Source organism: Echinops telfairi, unplaced genomic scaffold (genome assembly GCF_000313985.2).
Source record: "Echinops telfairi isolate 266 unplaced genomic scaffold, ASM31398v2 ScPeMD7_7469;HRSCAF=8507_0, whole genome shotgun sequence".
Lineage (NCBI taxonomy): Eukaryota > Metazoa > Chordata > Mammalia > Afrosoricida > Tenrecidae > Echinops > Echinops telfairi.
The window spans coordinates 88,732,455-88,750,244 of record NW_022111372.1 but is presented as its reverse complement, the minus strand read 5'-3'; the positions used below and the strand labels follow the sequence as shown (position 1 = coordinate 88,750,244).

The 17,790-nt window shown below is 42.5% G+C and overlaps 1 protein-coding gene and 1 pseudogene across 4 annotated transcripts in view; one reads left to right on the top strand and one right to left on the bottom strand.

Moving 5' to 3' along the window:
* Positions 1-2,771, top strand: part of LOC105978512 — a 6,085-nt pseudogene extending 3,314 nt beyond the window's left edge.
* The window catches only part of PRELID2 (PRELI domain containing 2), an 83,008-nt gene that overhangs the window by 32,745 nt on the left and 32,473 nt on the right, over positions 1-17,790 (bottom strand). For all 4 annotated transcript variants that reach the window (XR_006679546.1, XM_045284860.1, XM_045284861.1 and 1 more), the window contains exon 5: positions 7,528-7,633. Coding sequence is in view for 3 of the 4 variants with exons in the window: in XM_045284860.1 (XP_045140795.1) it covers positions 7,528-7,633 (106 nt within the window). In the remaining variant the exon portion in view is untranslated. The remainder of the gene's footprint in view (positions 1-7,527; positions 7,634-17,790) is intronic.

The window sequence follows — 17,790 nt, the reverse complement described above, 5'->3', positions numbered from 1 at the left end:
GAGTTGACTTCTACTCACAGCAGTATCATGCATTATCAGATTTAGCATCTTAAAGCAACATGAATTTATTATTTCTATGCTGCTCTGGGTCAAGAGTTCAGGCACAGCTTAGAGGGGTCTTCTGCTTCAGAGATTCACATGACTGCAGGAGCCCCAGCGGCTGATACTGCAAGGTCAGCAGCTTAAAACCACCAGTCAATCCAGGGGAGAAAGATGAGGCTTCTACTCCCATGTAGAATGACAGACTCATAAACCCACAGGACAGTAGGGTCGATGTGAGTCACTATCAACCAGATGGCAGAGTGAGTGAGTGAGTGACTGAGTGACTGAGTGAGTGAGTGAGCGAGCGAGCGAGCGAGCAGTCAATCTGAGGCTCAGTCGGGAAGATTCTATTCCGTGTTTTCTCACACAGTTGTTGGTAGGATTCATCTGACCACCCTAGGCTCCTTGTTCATATAAACCTCCTCAGAAAGTGTCTTCCAACACCACAGCAAATAAGCAAGAGGGGAGAGTATGCTAGTATGCCTTTTGTACCCTAATCACAGAGCCACATTTCTTCATCTTTAGCACGAATAGAATACAGGAAAGATCAGATGACATCTCTATCCCTGTCAACTGCAGGCACATGAAACTATGAAGCAGAAGACCCCACTACACTGTGCCTGGGTTCTTGGTGCACAGAAACAGAAACAATAAATATGTGCTGCTTTAAGATGCTCCATCTAGGATAACATACAGCACACCCATAAATAAATAATGCTAAAAATGATGCAACAAAATAGACAGGTTTCTCACTCCTTTTTTTTCTCTAGTCTCGAGGAATTATCTTCCACTAGTAAAATGGATTTTATTAAGACTAAAATAACAAGCATGCAGCCAAAGAAAGCAGCATGTTCAAATCTCTTTAGCTGTTAGCAAGTCTGGGCCAGACCTTCTTCAAAGCAATGTTCAAATTATTTGACTTGCCCACATTGTTTCAGTGACAAACATTTCACAGGCTGTTGAATTCAATCTCTCTCTGCTTCTGCCTCCCTATCAACACAATAAGTATAATGATGGAACTCATAATGGGGTCTTGCCAGGAGAGTAGTTGAAATAACAAATTATTTTATCACACATTGAATATGTATTTCACAAACTAAAAAAAATAAAAAGCCTACCTCAGTACAACTGCATAATGAAAGCTTCACATTTCCCCAGAATTTCTAGTGGTCTCTAATCACTCAGACAATCTGGGCTAAAAAAGAACATTCACATGACAAGATTATCATCACCCATATTATTTCCACATCACTCTCCTGTCAGTTAACAATACTGAGATGATGGCTTTTGGGTCACCCAAGGTGAACAGGTTTCAGCGGAGCTTCCAGACTAAGAACAGACTATGCAGAAGGAATACACTATGCACTTCTGAGGTTTTACCACTGAAAACCTGGTGGCTAGCAGCAGGACCTTGTCCGATACCCTGAAAACCTTATGAATAGCAAAGAAACATTATCAGAGATAGCTGAAAGATGGAATTGGCTGTCCAATTCTGAAAGATTAACCACTGAAACCCTTATGAAGAACAACAAAACAATGTCAGATACAGTGCCAGAAGATGAGTTCCTAAAGTTGGAAGTTATTCACAATACTCCTGAGCAAGAGTTGCCTTCCCAAAGGAGAATCAACCCTATCATGCGGGCAGATTAAAGCTTTAGAGGCCTTCATTTGCTGATGGGAACAACTCCAAATGAGAACAGTTGCAAACATCCATTACTAATCAAGATGTGGAATAATCAAACTATGACTATAAAAATCAGAAGGCATAAAAAACGAAATGGAATACAGAAAGATCAATATCATTAGCGAGCTGAAATGAACCGGTCCTGGCCTTTTTGAATCAGACAATCACATAGTTTATTAGTAAAGAGAAGTGGCATCACATCCTTGGTCAAAAAGAACAAAAAGACAGATCTTGAAGTGCAATGCCGTCTGTGATAGGGTAATATCTATAGTCTACAAGGAAGTCCATTTAATACAACTATTACTCACCAAGCACTGAATCTAGTGATGAAGAAACTGAAGAATCCTACCAACAGCTACAGTACGAAATCAAACAATCATGATGCATTAATAATCATTGGCGGCTTCTGTTGTGTCCTTTTCTCACCAACCAGGTGAGAGAGAAGTACTACCTTGAGGCTGTGGCGCGGAAACTACAAGCTAGCTGCCAGGGCCAACCCCACTATCTCCTATGCTACGAACACATACTGTTTCCAATTGCTGGTGTTGCACAACTCCCGAGTACGCCTCAAGACGACGCCAAACTTACACCACAAATACAGAAACTTCTGAACCAAGAAGCAAAAAGTTATGCTCTCAGTTTTAAAGCAACAATTGTGGGAAAGTACAAAGATGCCCAAGGTGTATTGTTGGTTACTTGTAAGACATGCACCAGAACAGCTAAACATCAAGGGAAAAGTAGAAACTTTCTCTCCTCCCTGAAGAGCAGTCTTGGCACTGCCACTGCTAACCCCGCTCTGAGGATGCCGGAGAGGAGGGCTCTGAGTTCTCTAAGCCGCAATCATAAGACGTCTAGTTCCCAGGGCAAGAGCCCTGCCTTGATACTCAGAACACCTACATCTGGACAGTCAGAGCCCACTTTCTCTTCCTCGAAATGTGCGAGCAAAACTAAGAAACACTTTTCTCAACTAAAAATGTTACTCGGTCAGCAAGAATCCCAAAAGACCCCGAAGATGGCCTTCGGAAATGTCTTGTCTTCTCTGTAAAGGATGGAAGTGGGTGAAGGGAGACGTCAGACAGGGCAAGATATGACAAAATAATAATTTATAAAGTATCAAGGGCTCATGAGGGAGTGGGGAGCAGGCAGGGAGGGGAAAATGAGGACCAAATGCCGGGGGCTTAAGTGGAGAGGAAATGTTTTGAGAATGATGAGGCCGATGAATGTACAAATGCACTTTACACAATTGATGTGTGTACGGATTGTGATGTATGCGCCCCTAATAAAATGATTAGAAAAAAAAAAGAAAAAAATGTCTAATGTAGTTTCTGAAGTTAAAATCAGAAAATAAGAATTTTTGCTTAAAAAATGAATATGAGGTCCAAGGGCAAGCTTTTCCTGGGCATCCATCAATGATTATGGGGAGATACCTTGCTGGAATGAGCACCGGAATCCGGTTGTCAGTATCACAAATCACAGGGAAGGTCTCCGAAAGGAGTCAAGAGATATGTGTACTTTAAAACGTTTTCATCATTTAAGCAGTTTTCTTTCTAAGGAAACTGAGAACTATTTCTCCTGGGAATCAGTAACTTCCGGGCTGATTCATAAAGAGGACCAAGCATCTGTATTTGTGTCTCCACAATCAACAGAATAGCTTCATCTGTAAAATCTCAATGTTGTTGCTTTTTTGAGAACACAATCATTTGCTCTGGTGAAGATCTATTTCCAGGTCTGAAAATTACATCAGCGCACAGAAGAGGAGAAGCTTCGCCATCTTCAATCTTTTCTGGAACAGATACACCTTTTTAAACATCCAATAAGGTAGGGTTGTAGTCAATGTACCTTCAAATAAATGATTTAGACACTTTAGACTATAAAAATAATAATAATAATTGGCAAATGGAATGCCATGTTTGGAAACAAAAAGAAAGGAATTGTAGTTGGGAAACATGGCTTTGATGCTAGAAACAAAGGTGAAGATCAGATGATAGAATTTATATGATCAATAACTTCTTCATTGCAAACACCTCTTTCCACAACTTAACATACAAGTGTTTACATGGAACCTTGACAGACAGAATACAAAGGAATCAAATTGACTATATGTACAGGAAGGGACTAAGGAGACGCTCCATATAAACAGCCAAAACAGGCTAAGGCCCAACTGTGGAACAGACCATCAATTTCTCACATGGAAGTTCAGGTTGGAGTTGAAAAAAATTGAAGCAAAGCTAGAAAAAGCAAAATCAGGCCTTCAGTCTATGTCGCCAGAATTGCATGACCATCTCAACAGATGTGACACATTAAACACTAGTGACAAAAAGACCGATGAGCTGTGGGTGACATTAAGAATATCACACATGAAGAAAGCATGTGACAGGATTATCATTAGGACTCTAAGCACTTTGAAATACCCAAGAACAGGTGTTTGGAAGGGTAAGAGGATGGTGGGCAGGAAGAGCTCGGCGGTTTTGTGGAAGAGGCTGAAAGAGTTAGGCAAATAAAACAGAGAGCTCTGTGTGCTGACTGTGGACAAAAGCGTCAGCGAATAACATGAGTGAAGTACGTCTGAACTGGGGTGGCCGGCTAGAGGAGCAGGGGCTCAGAGGAGGGAGGAGCGGGGAAGAGGCTGGAAAATGAGAAACAAATGAGAAGCTTGGATGGTGTGCCTGGCTGGAGGTCTCCTGAGTAATTACAACTCTCACTGTAATCATAAATTCAAAACATAATTTAGAATAAGAATGTTTGGGGGTTAAAGGTTTCACTCTTCATTAAAATAGTAGCATAAGCACAATATGGAAAATTTTAATAAGTGAAGAAAAGCGATGGGATTATGTAACATTATCCCTGTTACTAAAAAATAGTCCCTGTTAGCTTTTCCTCTGCGTAGTGTGTGTGTGTGTGTGTGTGTGTGTGTGTGTGTGTGTGTTATGCTCTCTGTATTTTTCAGTGATGGCACCAAGATAGTCACACTATTTTCATAGGTTGGCTGCCATCGAGTTGGTGCTGACTCTGACCCTGCACAGAGTAGAAGGAAATACTGTTCATTCCTTCACCTCCTCACAAATGTTATGTTTGAGTCCACTGCTGCAGTCTTGTCAATTCATGTTACTCAGTCTTCCTACTTTCATTGATCCTCTACTGTTTGTTTGTTTTTCTTTTGAGTTCTATTATTGAAAAACAATGTATACTGCCTTTGTTCATCTGTGGATCCTGGGAGCCTCTAATTGCACTTACTTGTCATTAATGAGTATTTCTGAGATATTTAGGGGACAGACTTCTAAAGAAAAGTATGATTTATTAAAAAAAAAAGCAAATGGGTTAGCATGTTTACATGATAAGTGTAGATTAAATAATTTATTGTAAAATAAATAGTGATAATGGTGATGGTTTTTAAATCTGTAGCCCTTGACTCACTCTCAGGTGTGGAATAGCTCTAATAAAGCTACTCCTTTATTATGTTTTACTAAATAAATAAATATAGTTGCTAAAACATTTACTGTATATACTCGAGTATCAACCAACCAGAATATAAGCAAAGACACCTAATTTTACCACAATTGGGAAAACTTATTAACTCGAGTATAAGCCTAGGGTGGGAAATGCAGCAGCTACTGGTAAATTTCAAAATAAAAATAGATATCAATTGAGGCATCAGTAGGTTAAATGTTTTTGAATATTTATTTCAAAGAAAAACAGTAAACTACTCTGTAAATGGTAAAGAGGGTAAACAAAAACAATATGGCATCAACAATAACTATACACGCTGTTACTGCATGTACTGCATTACTACATATGCTGCCTTACCGCATGTACACAACACACCTTGTATAGTTTGAGGCCTAACGCAGGCTAATGATATTCCAGAATGTGATGACATGACTGTTTGCATAGAGCAGCTGTGTTATGAGCCCTAATACACACGCTGCATTGTGTATGCCCTGTGTTACTGAATGCGCTGCGTTACTGCATACCCAGCATTACCGCCTATGTATGGGAAGTGCTAACACAACACATGCAATAACCGTGCGTACACAACGCAGTGTGTATATTGTGAGCCCTATCACAGGCTGCTCTATGCAAGCATAGTCAACACTGGGTGCAGCTAGGCTGGGGTTAATAAGAAAATAAAAAATAGCAGATAAGTACTGCAAATAGACATACTGTATATCCAAGACCAGAGATATACCAGTACTTGTATTCAGCAATGCTTGGGCAGAGGAAGGGGGTGTAACCAAGCATGGGTACAACTGTAAAGACTACGTCATTAATTACAGCCCTGGAGAAGAGCCGGAGAAGAAGAGGGGCTGCATCCGACAGTCATCTGACAAGGATGCATGCTCCCCAGGTACCAGCACACAGAAGTGGGCAGGTTCTTGCCCAGTATCACACGGACAACACAGAAGTTGTTGCCAGTGTGCCGGAGAAAAGAAGATCTGTGATTATCAGCAGTCATCGGACCACCCACAGAGACTGCAGGGACCCGCAGTTGAGGGGAGAGACCGGAGAACACCCACACTGCACTGGAGAACAGGAAAGGGGGGGGCCCTCACTAGAGTACAAACCGAGGGGGGCTTTTCAGCATAAAACTGTGCTGAAAAACTCGGCTTACACATGAGTACCTACGGTATATACGAGTGCGGGTGAAGAACTAGAAGTGAAATGGCTTACTGAGTTGGTAGGTGCAGGTGTCCAGCTTTCTTCTCTCTCTTCAGAGAGGCACGGCTCCAGGTTTTTTCTCTGTATTGCTGTTCCCCCATTTTTTGTTTTATACAGTTTTTGTCTAGGCTGCCATTTTTTACTGGTAGTCTGCCTTGTGCCTTTTTTACAATCATTTTACTGGGGGCTCTTACAGCTCTTGTAACATTCCATGCATCAATTGTATCAAGCACCTTTGTATATATGTTACCATCATCATTTTCTAAACATTTACCTTCTATTTGAGCATTTGGTATCAACTCCTCTTTTTTTGCCTCCCCCCATCCTTGTGACTCCTTGATATTATAGATTATTATTGTTTTCATATCTTACACTGACCTGTCTCCTTTCCCCCAGGGTTTCTGTTGTTCACACACACACACACACACACACACACACACATATACCCGGGGGACTGCTATGCATAAATCATTGCAATCAGTTCCCCCTTCCTCCCCTCCCGCTCCCACCTTCCCTCTACCCTCCTGGTATTGCTATTCTCATTCCTGTTCCAGATATCTGACCTGGATTTCATGTGCTGAGAGCTCTTACCTATACCAGTGTACATGCTCCATCATTGACCCTCTACCAATCATGATGTTCTTCTCCCAGAGACAGATCATGTAGCTTGTTATTGATGTTTACAAACATTATAGGACAGAGGCTAAAAGTATAGGCTCTGAAGTTGGACAAAACTGCACTTAAGCACTGGCTCTGCCAATAACTAGCTTTTGTCAACTTGACAAAATTAATTAACCTTTCTCAATCTTCCCCGTCTTATCAGTGAGTTTGGAGTTTTATGGTTTGATTTGTCATCAAATTCCATATGCCGGAAATACAGTTACTCACTCTGATTATTTCTCTTAATTAGGCCATATCAATCACATAATCCTCATTAGTATATTTTTTAATTTTATGGGCCTAAATGGTACTTTGGTTTTACTTTGATTTGTATTGTGTAATAATCAGTGAGGTCAACTGCTTTTGCATATAGCTGTTTATTAACTGCATTTTTCCCCATTATGTCTGTTGATGCTTAATCAATCCTATTGGAATTTCCATCATTCCTTAAAATCAATATTGGTTCAAAACAGAAACAGGCTTACCTTCTGAGCTCCCTGTTTTAAAAACGCACTGGCAAAGGTTTCTAAAATACAGTTGAGAAATCCAGCCCCAGTGATTGAAATTCTGCCTCTTTGAATGAATTCTGTCCTACAAAAGTAAAAAAGAATACTATAAGTGGAAAAGAACGCACAAAATATATCTTTGATATCAATCTATTTTTAAATATACACTGCAGATATTTCTAGCAAAGTAACTATCACAAAATAATGTCCCATCATAGTTAAATAAATGTGTACTCCAATAAAAGGTTTTACTATAAAGAAAGATTTCCCATCAATAATATAATCAGTTCATGGAAATAAGTTTGGTTTGGGGGTTTGTTTTTTGTCTTGCTTTGTTCTTTTGTTTCGGTTTGGTTTGGGGTTACAATATAAGCCAAGTCTTATTCAAATCAAAGAGTGTCCTTTTCATATTGCAAAATACTGTCTTTTTGAAAGTAAGTCTGAGACAATTATCAGCTGGATGGCCATGGAGAAGTGAATGAGACTGTACCTCAGTTTCCTAACATGCAAAGTAGGAATAATCATAGGATGATCTTTGTACAGTGATCGTGAGAAGTAAATGAGTGAGTATACGTAAAGTACTTGGAACAGTTCCTAAACTCTAATGAGCATTCATTAGACACCAGCGCCTTGATGGAAACCTGGTCATGGATAGTGGAGATGGCTGCACGATATGATTAAATGTAATCCATGGCCCTAAATTGTACACATGAAAAGCGTTAAATTGGCAAACGTGTTAACACACATTCACACACATGTGGGAGCCTCAAAACGTTCATTGAATTAAGTCCATTATCTTTCCATTTCATTTTTATATTGCAAAAAATGGAAAGATAATGGAATTTTTCCATCAAATTTTGAAACTCCCTCATACAGATATGTATATATGTGAACAACAATTAAAAAAGAAAAACAAAACAGAGTAAAAGCTGTTAGCTACTTTCACTAAAGAGAGAGGGGAAAACAGACAGACAGGGAGAGGGAATAGAAGCTAGAAGTCTGGAAGTTTTTAAATCCCTGATTGGTGGGGGAAGGTGAGACATATTAGACTGATGTATTGCAGCCCTATTTCAAAGTTCTACCAATACTAGAAATATTTATTTATTTCATAAAATCAGAAGATTGGATTACAGGTAAGATTTGCCTTGTTCATACTTTTATTCAACACACAAATACATATATTGGAGACGGTACAGAAAATGGTAAGGAAAAATATTGTCTTGGTTGAATAGTTTTGATTGCAAATGAAATTTAATACTGATTTGTTAGTTTATTCACCAATGCTCCTTGATTCAGGCAGAATACTGAAAGCAGAGGGCAGGAAGTTGTAGAACCACCGTACTGGGGGCTGGTAGACCACAGTGAAGAAGGTGGTCTTCATCCTCCAATGGCTAATTGACTAGCGGAACAGGCAGGCACATGGGAGATGATCACATCTGCAAAGAAGGCAAGAGTCTGTGTCCCACCAGCTGACACAAGAGCCCGGTAAGGAGGCATGAAGAACCGAGGCCTGTTTGATGAGGTGCACATTATTTGGGAAAAAATGTCTTCTCGTGATAAAAAGGAGCCCTGGTGGTGCAGTGATTGCGTAGTGGGCTTCAATCCACAAGGTCAGCAGTTCGAGGTACCAGCTGCTCCACGGAAGACAGACAAGGTTTACTATTCCTATCAGGAGTTACATTCTCAGACACACAAGGGCAGTTCTACCTTGTCCTATGGGCTCTCTCTGAGTCAGAATCTCCTCAATAACAGTGAGTTTGGTTTTGGGGTTTGGTTCCTTGTTAGGGGGTTCATAAGGGTTTCCCACCAGAATGACGAAAATATAAGATGGGCAAGAGATGTTAGATGATGCTGATCGGTTAAATGGAAAACAAGCGCAAAAGTCTTCCCAAGCTGAAGAGTTTAGACTCTATCCTGCAGCCAAGTGCTCTGAGATCACCATGTGCCATGTAACGTTAACTGCTCATATCCACCAGGACGCCAAGGCTTTGGCCAATCCTTCAACCTTTAGACAGCTCCTTACCCTCCATTTTCAACATAATGTCTACATGCTATGAATTCAACAAGCATTTGTTGAACTAATGAAAGTGAACTAAATCATTAAAAATAAATATCTTTTGCGGTTCAAAACATTCAACAAAGAAAACCTTTCCCTACTATTTGTTCTCTATTTGAAAGAGTATGGGTACCCCATCTCCTCATGTGTGCATATGTGCATGTACATGTACATGCATTCCCCACAAACACATGCACCAAGATGGATATTTGGAGAAAATCCTGGCTCCAACAAGTTATTACTTTGGCCCAAATGGTTAACAGAAGCTGTTCCTTAACTCTTCCCATTAATGGCAGGAACCTCTGTGTATGGAGATCAAGCACACAATACAAGAAGGCTTCAGAATTCATCTCTCTCCCCTGCCTCTTTCCTTCTCTTCCTCTTCTCCTCCCCTTTCCCTCTCCCTCCCTCACTTTTCCCCTTACACATGCGTGTGCGCGGTTATACTAGCTGTAAATGCCTTCAGTCTAGACAAAGAAACTCCTCCCTCTCAGATTTGAGCCTATTTTTTATGACTTGCTCATGTAAAACTAGATCCAAGTGACACTAATCTTCCCGCCTCCATTCCAGATCAGTAAGAGTAGAATTTCACAGTGATTTTAGTATTTAGAAATGAACAGTGAACAGTCTCACACTCTGGAGAGAGATGCACTCTCTGGTGCTCACGGCAAATGTAGGTAAGGGATTAATAAATGTCTCTCTTACATCACATTCTAACAAATATATCTTTCTGCCACTTGAGGGAGATGTAAGTGCTCAAAAAAAGCTCTCTCTAGGTTTGTCCAAACATCAGAGAATAACAGGGCAGTAAAGAGGGGTCACAGCCTTGCCATCAGAAAGATGAAAATTTATCCTATTATATTTAAAGATTGCCAGAGAAGAAAATGTTTTGCCCTCCCTCAATAACTCATTGATAAAGTATGTTCCTCTTACTACTCCACACTCCAAACTCACGGTCATGGAGTCGATGCCGCCTCATAGCAGCCCTGTAGGGCAGGGTCAAACTTTCCTGTGGATTTCTGAGACTGTAACTCTTGATGGGAGCAGAGGGCCCTGTCTAAATCCCTCATGCTAGGTTAAGCTCCAGCTCAGTTCCGGTGCAACACCCAGCAGGTCATAGAGCAATGCAGTTCCCTTTCAGCTGTTGATTAAAAGAAGGAGGAAGCGCATGGGAGGTGTGGATAGGTGAAAGAGCACAGTTGAAATGCAAACGCAATCTGCGCACTCCAATTCCAGGTGTTGGCTGTTTGTTCTCCTTTGCAGGGATTACACATTTTCTATAATACAGTTGTATTCCTTAAACCGTCATCAAAAAGCAAGAGGACACTGAATACCATTTTTATTTTTAAAAGAAATTACTACTTAAAAGGTTTTGCTGCTGCTGCTGCTGTAAAGTTCCACTGAGTTGGCTCTGACCCATAGTGACTCCAGGCACAACTGAACAAAACATTCACAATTCTTCCTGTGCTTGAGCCCAGTGTTGTAACCATGGTGTCAATCCATCTCATTGAGGGACTTCCTCATCGTCACTGCCCCTTTGCCTTGCCAAGCATGGTGTCCTTCTTCAGGGACTGGTCTTTTCTGACAACATGTCCAAGAATGTAAGACAACGTTACCAGGACCATTTTCAGTAAAGTGGCATGCTAACTTCCAGCTTACTGTTCATTCAAAACCTCATTAAATCACAGCTTGGCATTCTTTCTGCCATCGTAGGTAACCTTGCTTGTCTGTTCTCCTGTCCTAAGACTTCCTCTCCGCCTCCTGCTTGAAGTGTTCAGGGGCTCACTACAGAGATAAAAGGATGACTCACGCTTATCAACATCTGCCTTTGATCTTTGCTGAGCCTCCAGGGAGAAGTGCATCACATTTACGATGTTACAAACACAAGGTCACACATCCTCTTCAAGAAACTGTATAGTAGCGATCCTCTATGGCTAGCACTTATTTAACTGTACGTATAAGAGGAATCAAACATAGTACCGTTCCCACAGTAACTAGTGTGGTGTGGTGTTATGTATCACACACTGTATGATCTTCTAAGGTGGTGACTTTTTTAACATTAATTTTTCTCTTCCTCACACGAAAGTACTATGATAAAAAGAAACTAAGTGGAAAGTGAACTGCTACCACCAAGAACATAGATCCAAGATTGGGTTGTGCCCTTTGGGTCCCTGCACTGGAAAGCTCCCAGCTCCTGGGGACGATTCGTGCTAAGACAGGGAGATCTCCAGGGAATTCCAGGTCCTGAAAGAAGAATCTTTCCCCGAGACCACACATGAGATAAGCCTTCTTAGAACTAGTACTCTGAATCGAGATTTCTAGCTTCTAAAACGGTGAGAGTTCATTTATTTGTTGAAGCCAACATTTAAAAAAGAAAGAAAATGTTTAAAGAAGCTCAGTTGTCCACAGTCCGTTTACATCATGCAGATTCACTATCTACCACTCCAACCACCCAGCTCTCCTTCCATTTATTGCTGGTTAGGTACCAATGAGCTGGCGCTAACCCAGTGGCACTATCGATGTGCAACAAACAAGCTGCTGCCCAGCCCTGCATCTTCCTCAGAGCATTGCCATGGCCAAGCCCACTGTAGCGTCTGAGTGGCCAATCAATCTCACTGAGGGTCTCCCTCTTTCTCACTGACTCGCTATTGATCCCGCCTAATGTCAGCAACTGATGTCCCCCCTGAGGTCACGTCCAAAGTAAGCAAAATGAAGTCTCGCCATCCTTGCTTCTCAGAAGCACTTTAGCTGCAGGTGCACTTTCTCCAAAACTGAGGTATGCTTTCTTCTGGCAGCGCGTGATCCATTCGAACTTCTTCGCCACTGCCACGATGTAAATGAACCAATGCTTCTTCAGTCCTCGCCTGGTCACTGCCCAGCCTTCCTGGGCACAGGAGATGATGAGAAATCGCATGGCTTGGGTTGGGTGCACCTCGGTCATGAACGTTCACCTGCACAACCACTCACCTGCTCCACAAAACAAACCATCCGAGATGCACGTTTTATAACCCCCTCTCTGAACAATCCAAACATCCACTCCATCGCCAGATTATGATTTTGCCAATAAAACCCTTCAAGGGTCTGTGTCATTCTTTCTCATGGCCACTGCCCTGGTGTAGCACAGCGTGTTTGTCTCCAGAAACTGCCTCCTCACGGCCCCTGAGCCTCCCATGTGGACTCCCTGCTCTCCAGCTTCCACACGGGCCAAAGGCAACTTCCTCAGGCACACACTGATCGCCATATTGCCTGCTCAGCCCTCCTGTGGGGTAAATCGTACAAAGTAAAGCCCACACACTCAAGTTTATGTGTGCAAATTGTGTTCTCACATCGATGCATGGAGGTGCTAGTTTTTCTCTTTGAATGTAATTGTTACAGAAAGGAGCTCCAATGATTTATCGAGTCTTCTGAAGATGACAAGAAGAGTGGACATAGTTCAGAACTATCATAAGCAACACATCTGGGAAAACATTTATTAATGCAGCCAAGTGTATATGTTCGTGGATGTCTCCAGAACAGTGGTTCTCAACCTTCCTACTGTCGCAACCCCTTAATGCAGTTCTTCATGTTGTGGTGACCCCCCGACCATAACATTATTTTCGTTGCTACTTCATAACCGTAATTTTGCTACTGTTATGAATTGGGCGACTCCTGTGAAAGGGTTGTTTGACCCCCAAAGGGGTCACGACGCACAGGTTGAGAACTGCTGCTTTAGAGTCTATAGTAGTTGGGTATTTGGACCATCAGCTTTCAACTTTAGTAGATAATGACAAACATTTTTCTATGTAGTTGTATTCTCTACCCCGCTTCGGTGCCCATTCAATTCTGATTGCAATGTCCAGAGGGGAAAGAGGCAGGAAGAAGAAGGAAGCAGAGAAGCAAACTAAAGAGGGAAATTTATAATATAGCCGCTGTACTTTGTCACAGAAATTAAACCAAATATCCCAATGGTTTTACCTGATACAGTCAGTAGGGGGCAGCCTTCACCTGGCCGAGGGATAAGTCACAGCGAGGACATTTATGCTGAGAGAGGGCGGCTCACTGACATCTACGTCATCCACAGGACAGCCTCACTGCAATTCAGCACACAGTGGAGACCCGCCAAAGAAAACAGAGCTCAAATCCAGGAAAGGCTGTGAGAAAGTGAATGGCAGTTTATACACTCACTTCCCTACTTCGGGGTCACTTAAAGATTTGTCTTCCTCCGGAGTGGGGAAAATGAAAAGCTCAAGGGAACTATAGATTAGCAATTAATCCCCTGAGGACACAGCCACCTGCGTGGGATGCTCAAAACAGCAGTTTCCAGGAAAGCAAAAGTTCTTCATGAGATTTTGTCCCTGAATTATTGACTGGTGTGGTATGGCAAATCTCGCCTGACTGTTTTCATGACGAGAATTTAAGTGAAGTGTCTTTGGGAGTAAAATAAAAAGACCGGCAGATATTCCTGTTGAGACAACATCTCAATTCCAACCACGGTGCTTTCTGCCCTCTCCCATCACCAGACGGAAGTCGGGGTGCTGCTGCAAGGCAAAGGTGAGTCCTCGGGTCATGCAGGAGGCCTGCTGGGGCCCACCACTGCTGCGGGCCAGGGACCATTTCAGAGTGGCATCTCTCAATGTAGTCCACTCCCTCATAGTGCTGAGCCCCTTTCCTCTAAGCACGTGTCTCCCGAGAACTGACAGCATTGGCAGAGCCTCGGGGTGCTAAGCAGTCATCGATGTTGTTCTTTTCATTATTATTAAGGTTACTATAGGGCTGAGATCCAAGGTGTGCTTTCTGGAGTCAAACCCGCTTTCTTCATATCTCAGCTCTAAGGGAAAAGGTGAGCCCTGTCAAGTAAGCAAATTCCTGAAAGCTCACCACGACCCAAAGCCATCCAGTCGATAGTCCACGCAGGGTTTTTTCAAGTGCCGTCTTTACTGGAACAGCCTCCTCTTCCTCCCATAGAGTGGCTGGTGGGTTTGACTTTTCAGGTCAGCAGCCCAATGCCTAGTCCATAGTGCCAACAGGGCTCCTTCAGTTCCTGAAGAGCTCTCTGAAACAACCCCAAATATAAATTTTTGGGTGGGGAACTGCCTTGTCAACTCCAATCCATGGTGACTGTGCACGTGTCAGAGCAGCCCTGGGCTTCACAGCGTTTTCTGTGGCTGCTATTACAGACGTGGCTTACCAGACCTTTCTTCCAAGGCACTTCTCAATGGCCTCAAACCTCCAACTTTTTGGTTAACAGCTGAGCATGCCTATTTCACGAGGCTGAATGGGTAATATGAGTACAGCACACAGACTAGTAAACATTCGATAAACATTCAGTTATAATACTAATAACCACCAACACCCAAATGCACTACCAGCAAGTCAATTCCCACTCACAGTTCCCCTAAAGGGCAGTGGAGAGCTACCCAGTAGGTGTTCCTGGAAACCCTTATGGAAGCAGACTTCCACACCTGTTTCCCCGTGGAGCGGCCACTGAGTTCAGCCTGCCTTTTGGTGAGCAGTTGAGCACTTAGCCACGGTGTCACCAGAACTCCTAATGCTAATACTAGTGCTATTAATAAAAGAGCTATCGTACTCGTGCCCTGTTCTTATTCCCATGTACAGAGAAAGAATCTCACAGTGCAAATCCACCTTCAGCTAACCCCCACACCCTTGTGGTTCTTGAACTTCTAGGTGGCATTCACTTACCAGGAACCACTTGGCAGAGAATCTCCTTCCCTCTGTGCTGGTATTCAAAGTGCTTGGTATGCGGGGCCCCACCCCCATCCTTCCAGACTCTCTCTGCACCAGCTATGATAGGCTCGCCCACCATGCACAGGAGTCATGGCAGACAAAGAGCCTGTAGCGCTCTAGATGCCAACGATGGGCCCTTTGCCCACAGAGCTGCTCTTTCTTCCTTGGCAGCCTAGTGGGGGGTAGGCTTTAAGGCAAGTTGACACAGTCTCCTAAAATGTCACTGTTGCTGTTAGGTGCCATCAGTGTGCTCCGACCCATAGCAATCCCATGCACAACAGAGCAAAACACGTCCAGGTGCTGTGCCATCCTCCCAATTGTTCTCATGTCTGAACCCATTGATGCAGCCACTGGGTCAATCCATCCTTGAGGACCTTCCTAGCTTTCACTGCCTCTCAACCACACACGATGTCCTTCTCCAGGAACTGGTATCTCCCAACAACATGTCCACAGTACGTGAGACGAAGTCTCGCCATGCTCGCTTCTAAGGAGCATCCTGCTGTAGTTCTTCCAAGACAGATCTCTTTGTCCTAAAATATAACATTTAATCCATAACCAATAATAATAGCTAACATGTTTAAATAACCGATTGTGGGAGGGCACTCTGCTGACTCACGTAGCATACATTTCCATAATCACCACAGTCTTACAAAGTACATAATAGAATTTATTATCTCAATTTTATGGATGGAAAAACAAAATAACTGAAGTTCAGAAAAGTAAAGTTTCATAAGGTCACACAATCAAGAAAGGCCAAGACCAGTACCTAAACCCAAAATAAACCTCCAATTCCATGTTTCTCCCCATTAAGACACTACCTTGAAGGGGACCTACCTGGTACAAGCATGGCAGGCAACGCTTCTAATTATACAAGAGCTTCCCTGGTTTGGGAGTTCAGCTTGGACTACCAGGCACACTGGGGCATGCAACCCCTGAAGTGCCAGCTCCGCAGATGTGCAATCTACACCACTCAGAGGACCCCCACACTCAAAAACGCCCTGCCCTTGGTTCAGTGCTCTGCTGGTAGTGCCTTCCTACTCTTAATCATTTCTAACAAGGCCCGTCTTCATTGTACGGGGCCCCACCAATCACGTCGCTGATCCCCAGTCAAGTAGACAAAACGCGGCGCACTGCCAGGCCCCAAGGACTTTCAGAGATGCTCAAAAATGTGTGTTTCAGTTGCTCGGTACTAAGAAGCCTCGCCACACATACCCATCGAGTCTACCTCTAGGAATGTGTTTTAACCAAACTTCTTAGATGAAGATGTGGCCCAAAGAGCAAATCAGTGGAAACAATGCAAATGCCCAATAATCAGGGTGTGTATAAAATAATAATCATATTATCTAATGAATATTTATCAATAGTACTTTTTTTTAAACATGGAATGATATGCTGAATGTTGAGAAAAGATTGCCCAAATTGAGTGTTAAGTCAACATGAGTTGGAGGCTTTGAGTGATACAAAGATTAATATGCTTGACCGCAACATGAAAGATTGGAGAGCTTTGGAAGAAAGGCCTGGTGAATTATTTCCAAATCATCAGATACTGAAAAGCCTATGGAGCACAATTCTATGTGCACTCAGATTTCGTATCTGCAAAATTAGATAAGAATGAATAAATAAATTATAGCAGCTATAATGTGTTCAGACAATGGAACTGTAGTGTGTTCACAAAATGGGATGCTACAAAAAAGAGCAAGCTACCAAAATATACAAGCGGTACCTCAGACAAAAGAAGCCTAACACAATCAAGTACATGGGGGATGATTCATTCCCTATGAAGGTCAAGCCCTGGTAAAACCATAAAGAGAGGGGTCAGAACATTAGCGTCCTTTGGAGCCAGTCACAGGGAGTGCACACACCTGAAGCGGACATGAGTATAAACCTTATTTTCTCTTCTACGTACTTTGTCAATGTTCTATATTGAACATGTAACCCTTGGGGAAAAAAAGAGAAAAACTATGTTTAATATGCCCATAGAGCTGGAGTGAAATTGAACCACAGTAGGAGTATTTGAGGGCCTGAAGGTTTAGACAGAAAGCTGTTCAGTCATCCCAGGTTAGAGGGAAGAATCGAGCAGAAAAATCCAGGCATTGCCCTTAAATGCCTCTCACTGCTACAACCCTCTGGTAGTCAGACACGTATGGAAGAAGGAGCCTCAACCTCCAGCAAAGAAAACATCTTAAGATGATGTCAGATATGAAAATAATAATTTATCAAGAGTTTTTGAGGAAGGGGAGGGAGGGAAAAAATGAGGCGCTAATATCAAGGGCTCAAGTAGAAAGAAAATACTTTGAAAATGATGATGGCAACATATGTACAAATGTGCTTGGCACAAAGGATGGATGGATTTTGATGGGCGCTGTACAAGCCCCCAATAAAAGTATTTAATAAAATAATACTAACGAGGACCTAATGTCGGGGGTTTAAATGGAGAGAAAATGTTTTGAGAAACGATGTAC